Source organism: Colobus angolensis, unplaced genomic scaffold (genome assembly GCF_000951035.1).
Source record: "Colobus angolensis palliatus isolate OR3802 unplaced genomic scaffold, Cang.pa_1.0 Scaffold302, whole genome shotgun sequence".
NCBI lineage: Eukaryota > Metazoa > Chordata > Mammalia > Primates > Cercopithecidae > Colobus > Colobus angolensis.
The window spans coordinates 254,562-262,664 of record NW_012116289.1 but is presented as its reverse complement, the minus strand read 5'-3'; the positions used below and the strand labels follow the sequence as shown (position 1 = coordinate 262,664).

General features: G+C 36.9%; 1 protein-coding gene across 4 annotated transcripts in view; it reads right to left on the bottom strand.

The window, feature by feature from the left end:
• Nucleotides 1–8,103, bottom strand: part of BBS9 (Bardet-Biedl syndrome 9) — a 503,584-nt gene that overhangs the window by 364,470 nt on the left and 131,011 nt on the right. For all 4 annotated transcript variants that reach the window (XM_011950130.1, XM_011950131.1, XM_011950132.1 and 1 more), the window contains exon 6: nt 6,069–6,243. In XM_011950130.1, the coding sequence (XP_011805520.1) occupies nt 6,069–6,243 (175 nt within the window). The remainder of the gene's footprint in view (nt 1–6,068; nt 6,244–8,103) is intronic.

Genomic DNA, 8,103 nt, shown 5'->3' with positions numbered 1-8,103 from the left:
GCACACCAACAAGGCACATGTATACATATGTAACAAACCTGCACGTTGTACACATGTACCCTAGAACTTAAAATATAATAAAAAAAGATCTTATCATTAATATGAAAACTTAATGTATATAAATTGCATTCATTTTATAAACATATAGTAGGGATCTAATACAAACATTAACAATGGAAAAACTACTACATGATCTATACTCATAAGGAGGTCCCACACTAGTTGTAGAGACTCATACACAGACAGCTAAGTATAACTCAGAGTATCTTATGCTAATTAACAGAAGGTACGCACATAGTACCAATACAACATGGTACATAGTACCAATAGTAACAATTAATTGGGGAAGAAAAGATATGCTCTTGGTATAGGTTCAGGAAGAGAAAGCTAGGTTTTAAAGGATGAGTGAAAATTCTATCATGCTGGTAAAGAAGGCATTATGGTAAAGTAAATAACACATGCAACGGCATGCAGTAGTAAAAGAGACATGAAAGGCCATGACAGGAGTTTAGGAGAGATGCATGACAGGGAGGAATGAGTCATGGGCCGCATGAAGTAAAAGGGAGAAGATCTCAGCCTTGAAAAATCATGCTACAAAATCCCACGGGCAGCTGCAGCAAATCTCTCTACACCATCCGAGATTGACCTTCAAAATTCCAAAGTCTCTAAAAGTGCAAAATAATTACACCTCACATTCTGAACTCCAAATAGGATTGCTTTCCTATTCCCAATTCATAACAACAGAAATAGTATGTGCTGGTGACTAGAACATCATCCCAGAGCTTGTCCTGCTATGGATCTAACCCTAGGCAATTAGTTACATAGGTGGGTCATTTCCTGCAGAAACCAACCTGCCAGGGGATAATATAGATGTTCATGAGATTGTTACAAAGGTCCAAAACTCTTTGAGCTATTTGAAGCTTCTTATATAACTATGGTCATTATTTCATCTAAGAAATAAGTGAGCCCCTAAAGCGGCCTTATTAACATTAAAACAGCAGGCAGAGGCACAGCCAAAATTGACTACTGATTTCCAAATGCAAACCATTTATCTTCCTAAAAGACAACTCAGAAAAGTATTTATTACTTAAACTTAACAGCAAAATTAGATGATGACAAACTTACCTAAGAGCATCTATTTTCTGGTTCTTCCTTAACTCCTCTTAACTGTGACCAATAAAGTACATAAAAATCTATTTCCAAAACCAAACAATTCCAAGCAGATTTGGAAATTCTGAAATAAAATATTTGGTCTTTTTTCTTACCATTCAAGTGTTCAGTAACATAAGCTACACAAAAAAGTTTCCTTGTTGAGACTGCTGAAAGAATAATCAGGGCCAATGTAACAAGATCTTATGAAAGAGTGCCATACACGTCCCTCAGAACAGAAAGGCACTAATCACAACTACAGCAAGTGCAGGTAAACAGTGGTGCTTTTTGACTCACTAATCACAAATGTTTAACAGGTCCTGTAGTGCACCAATAACAAACTCAACCACATAATTTAATACTCCATATTGCACTGCATTGTAAAAACAGCAGCAAGTAACTAAAATACAGATTGAGGCATCACAGAGCACAAAAGTAAACCCTCCAAAATCATTTATTTTCAAATGAAACATAACTATCACCTCAATGAGTGGCAGGAAGTTTTGGAACCTTGATATGTAACCCAGAGAGCTTTACTAGAAATGGAAGCTTGAGATACACAGCATTATTATGTTGATTTCAACTATACCTAAAACATTCTTGACTATGCCAGGAAGAATCCTTTTCATTGAAAGATGCCGGTAACAAAACAGAAGCTTTCTTTATACACTTTTCACTCTTCTGTCAGTTCTCATCAAACACCTACTTTCACCAAGGTACAGTGCTAGGCACTTCAGGGGATACAGAATTCCTGCCATGAAGGAGCACTGAGCTTAGTCAAGGAGAAAAACAAATAAATGTTTGCTATCAGTGGAAGCATGAATAATACCTAAGGGAAGCACTGAAAACCTACTATGTAAATTGAGAAAAAGGAGATGTTGCTTACATCTAGGTCAGGGAAGAACTGAAGGGGAGCAGGGAGGCTTCTAGACATAATTTCCATGTGCAGAGAAAGAAGGAAGAGCACTTCAGACATAGGAGATAGACAGTATGTGCAAGAAAAAAAAAAGGAGAGAAAGAGAAAAAAGCCTTTAACATATATGGAGACTACAAATATTTCCATTTGGTCAGAGCCAAAGATTGGAGAAGAATACTTCTTCTTAAAATAGTCAATTAAATTCAACAGAAACACTTTTAAATCTTTATTTAAGGCTGATTATTTACTTAGTAATGTATTAGGAGCTATTGAGGGGTTGCTGGGGAAGGAGTATAGCAGACAGGAGAGAAATAACACCCACGGCAGATAGACTCTTTTAGGGAGCCTCCCTACATTCAACTCTTGGAGGTCCTGCCTCAAAGCCTCCTCAGCATCCTATGCAAAGCTCTGCTATAGCCTGTATCACAAATGGACTGAAGTATCTGACTTCCCGCCTCCCTCCTTGAATTCTACTTGAGGATAAGAGACACGTCTATTTGACTACATTTCCAGTACCTTGCACAGTATGTAGCACACAAGTCTGTTGAAAAATATTTGCTGAATGAATGACTGAATAAACAAATGGAATTATTCAGTCAGTGAACAGATGTTTAGGACAGATTCCTCTCTCAAGAACCTGATAATGCAAGATACTCTGGAAAATGTCAGTATAATAAGGCAATACATGACAGCCAAACATCAGTGTTTTAGGCAGTAATATATCTAGGAGGTGAAAAAAGGAAGACAGTTGAACCAGTTAACTTCAAAAGTTACTTCCAAGTCCAAAAGTCCACATCATAGAGGTAAAATGGGACCAGATTATAAAAAGCACTGAATGTCAATATTAAAAAATCTAGGCTGGGTGTGGTGGCTCATGCCTGTAATCCCAGAACTTTGGGAGGTCGAGGCGGGTAGATTGCCTGAGCTCAGGAGTTTGCGACCAGCCTGGGCAACACAATGAAACCCCGTCTCTACTAAAATACAAAAATAATTAGCGAGCGTGGCAGCATGCGCCTATAGTCCCAGCTACTCGGGAGGCTGAGGCAGGACAATTGCTTCAACCCGGGAGACAGAGGTTATAGTGAGCTGAGATGGTGCCACTGCACTCCAGCCCGGGCGACGAGACTCCGCCTCAAAAAAAAAAAAAAAAAAAAAAGAAATAAAAATTACTGTGGCTTCAAGAGGTGTTTCAAAAGAAAAGATATGAGAAGGACCCTTCAAAGTTTAGAGAGAAAAAAAAAAAACAGAAATCCAAGTGAAAAAATACAGGCCTGAACCAATGGGAATGGGAAGGAAAGGCTGAATAAGAGAAAGTATTAAGGGAAGGGATTACTGACTAAATAACTCTGAAAGGCAAAGGATAAGAAAAGAGAATAAAAGATGATCAAAGTTTGGACATACATGGCCCTTACCCTTACCCCCAAAAAAGGGCAAACAGGCCAGGAGTGATGGTTCATGCCAGTAATCCCAGCACTTTGGGAGGCCAAGGTAGGAGGATCACTTAAGTCCAAGAGTTCAAGACCAGTCTGAGCAACATAGTGAGACCCTGTCTCTATTAAAAAAAAAAAAAAAAATTCAAGGGCAAACAATTCTCTTACTTCAAAAGAAAAATGGTGCTCAAAGTGTGCCCCTGAATTAGATTCACCTGGAGTAAAAATTTACAATGATGGGCCCGGCGCGGTGGCTCAAGCCTGTAATCCCAGCACTTTGGGAGGCCGAGACGGGCGGATCACGAGGTCAGGAGATTGAGACCATCCTGGCTAACACGGTGAAACCTCGTCTCTACTAAAAATACAAAAACTAGCCGGGCGAGGTGGCGGGCGCCTGTAGTCCCAGCTACTCGGGAGGCTGAGGCAGGAGAATGGCGTGAACCCGGGAGGCGGAGCTTGCAGTGAGCCGAGATCCGGCCACGGCACTCCAGCCTGGGCGACAGAGCGAGACTCCATCTCAAAAAAAAAAATTTTACAATGATGATTTCTGGGTCTTATCCCCAAACCTATTAAAAGAAATCTAGGGGACTGGGGACTAGCATCTGTAAATGTGCATTTTATAACAGGCTGTCCAGGTGACTCCCACGCACACTGAAGTTTGAGACCCTGAGTCTTCGCTGGTTTTTATTTGAACATAATAAAGTGGGGTTTAAAGAAATGAAAGGTATCAATATCAAAAATGAAAATGAGTTATGTGTTAAAGCCTATTCTATTAACTGATTATATTCTATTAACCGATTATAGACAGATTTAATAAAACCTCAAAAGAACAAACTTAGAGTTTTCATGCTTTCTCCAAAATCCAAAAATGCAGCAGTGATTATCATTTAATATAATCTATTACAAAGTTGAAAGTACAACATACTACTTAATGTTGTAAACTTTCTTGATTGTCATCATTTCACAATAATCTCATATCTCATACATTTTTGCCATTATAAATGATCCAAATAATGGATAACGTGTACATTTTTTAGTCTAAGACAAAGATGAATTTAATAGATTGGTATGTTGGAGAATTACCACAGTTAAAACAATGTGAGCTTCTGTTAGATTAAACTCACACATTAAGGAAATCTACACATTACTTCTTTATCCAATCACTCCTAGAGTTATTATCAAATTAATTCCTATGCACATATTTCAAAGAGTAAGTAACTGGGTGTTTAAATATTTGTACTGTGACCCTAGCATAGCACTACTTGGCAGGAGGTGAGGCACAGAGCTGGGTGGAAAGCTAAAAAGCAGATCTCCTAATATTGCTCAAGTTTGGCAGGCTTGAGTAAAGTATACAGATATTTTTCCCAACCTCTCAAAATAAATATAATATTTTATTTATTACCAGTAGCAATGCCACCATTCAATCATCTCCTTTGGACAAAAGCCATAAGAATTATAGACGGAATATTACATGCTGATACACTTCCTAAATCAGTGAAATTCTGCTTACTCACAAACATTCACTTATTTTCAGAGTTTTAACCCTAGATGCCTAGTCATTTACAAAAAGCAAATGGCTACTTATGAAGAGAAAACTGCATTAACTTGTTATATACACAACATTGAAACTTGAAGACAAAAATTTACATCTGTTGCCTGATGAATTTATATCTTCTCCCCATCTTGGGAAAAATGATGTGGCCAAAAATCATGTTGAAAAGCTATGATGATGTGCTGCTTAGATGTTTAAAGATCTCAATGTTGCCATCAGTAAGGTAACACAATAAAGCTACTAAAGACACTGAAACCCTCCAAGGCTATTTCTTTTCCCAGCATGAATTTCTACTTTATTTTCCCCATTCTCTCTGCCAATAAAAACCTTCCTCTCCAAAAACTCAAAACCTTGACTTTTATTTAAATCTAGCTGGTGGAGAAGAAAACAGTCTCTCTCATACACAATTTACCACGACCAATAAGAATTTCTAGCAAATAAGTATAAACTATTTGCCTAGGATCATTTTCATACTTCACTTATACTATGAATTGTTCTTTTAAAAAAGTATTAACATTCATATTAACAGTTCATGCCAGTATTTTTCCTATGTCACACACATTCCTTTTTGTTATAAAAGTATTCCACAGCTAAATCTTCAATTTGGCTTTTTTCACTCAACATTGTATTTAATTATTTACTATATCAAGGAACAATCACAAAAATCATTGAGCATTTTCTACAGGGTGGTAACTTGACATACATTTAATCCTTATAACAAACTTGTCAAAATGAATAATATTACCTCCTTTAGAGTCAGGATAAGGACAGTGACCATCAAACATCTGGAGTGGTAAAATCAGGATTCCAATCCAGGTCTGCCTCCCAAACCACTGCACTATATTGCCTTTCAAATATTTTACAATAGTAAATGATATCGTCTAAGTCACCACAATCACATTTTGTCAAAGAAACCAATCTCTTTTTCATTTGTGATACTGAAGCCCTTTGTGGACAAAAATTAGTCAGCAACAAACACACCAAAACATCATGATTCCAAAGATTTAACATCCAAACTTACTTATAACTTTCCACTTGTCGGCAGGAAGAGACAGTAATGAAGGAATCTGTACGGGAACTGTAGGCAAGAGGACCAGGCAGAAGAAAGCCAGGGAGAAATCTTCCAAAAGCATAGCTCTCCTGCTCAAATACCATCAGCATCCCATCCATAGACTGGATGCAAATTAAATCTCGACCTAAAGAAGAAATAGAGAAAATTAGATGGCCTATTCTTTTTATAAATATAATATTTTTATTAATCACTATCTACAACAAGTATGTCTTAGGCACCAATTTTACATAAATCATAGCATTAAGCAGCATTGGGTGTGAATATTACTAATAGTGAAAAATACTAATCCCTGATTGCCCTCAACTATAGACTGATTCTGAGGTGTCTTCTACTATTAGTCTATCAATATTAAGTACAATATTCACAGTTCTTAAAATTTACTGAGATGATGGTAATGATGATGATTTCTATGATACAGTTTAGTATCCCTAATCTGAGAAAGATCTAGTGACTATAACCTTTCATGTCCTGCTAGTGTGATTAGTATATCTTATAATGTATTACATAGGGAAAAATTATGTTAGAGGAAAATTAAGTTACTCATTAAGGGAATAAATAAAAGGCCAGTCTTGTGCCTTGTCATCTCTAGCTCATACCTCATATACAATAAGTACTATAGTAACTATTCTATATCACCTTGAATATCAGTGACAATTTTAAATAGTATACTTAGATTTTAAAAAGAGCTCAAAAGAAATCAAATTGCATAGAAATAGATGATACTCTTCTTGTATCTGTCTAAGGACAATCATACAGCTAAGCAACTTTTAAAAAGAAAACATACCACCAAAGGAGGCTTAAAAAAAAAGAAAAAAGAGAGAGAGCAAACTGAGTTTTGGAGTGCTTATTACTGCACTATACTCTAACCCATCTCAACTAATACAATAGATTTATCAACCTTAAGTAGTCTGAAAGATATTCTAGGATGAGTATTGTCTGCGAATGAATGTTCACTAAACATACATCTGAACCATTCAGGAATCTCTTTAGAGAGATAAAAATTGTTTATATTAATGCTGTTTGAAAAGTATTTTCTCAATACTCAGATTCTTTCATAATGTATAGTAGGCTTTACAGTTACTGTGTTAAGCTTTGTTTTTGTCGTTGTTAATGTTTTTTTTAGTTTTGTTGTTGTTGTTGTTTTGAGACAGAGTCTCACTCTCTGGCCAGGCTGGAGTGCAGTGGCACGATCTCAGCTCACCACAACCTCCGCCTCCTGGTTTCAAGTGATTCTCCTGCCTCAGTCTCCCAAGTAGCTGGGACTACGGGCGCCACCACGCCCAGCTAATTTTTGTATTTTTGTAGTTTTTAGTAGTATTATTTTGTATTTTTAGGGTTTCAACAATGTTGGCCAGGATGGTCTCCATCTCTTGACCTCAAGATCCGCCCACCTTGGCCTTCCAAAGTGCTGGGTCTACAGGCATGAGCCACCACGCCCAGCCTAAGCTTTGTTTTTTAGTGTTATCCTTATCCACTATGCTATTAAAAGTTTCCAAAACAGATATGAGTTTATATGTATGCTGCATGTGTATGCATACTGTACACATGTATTCACAGAGACACAATCAGACAAAAAGAATCTCATCTAGCTATTTGGCAAACCTACCTGTCTGCAATCAACAAAAATGTATAAGTATAAAAATGCCTCTAAGTAGCCAAAATAAATGCTGCAAGATCTTTGTAATAAAAATCATGCAAATTTTAAAAGGTAGGATTCCCAGGTCCCACTAAGGGCATCAATTCTTATTTTAATTATGGTTCTAACAATTGTCGTTTTTATAAACAAGTTACTGATATTCCTGTAGCTTCAGCCTTCTCATTTGTAAAATAAGTATATTTGTACAAGAGCTCCAAGGTTATCAGTTAATCTTCAGCAAAGGCGCCAAGAATACACAATGGTGAAAGAATAGTCTCTTCAATAAGTGGTGCTGGGAAAACTGGATATCCACATGTGAAAAAAAAAAAAAAAGGATCCTTACCTTAC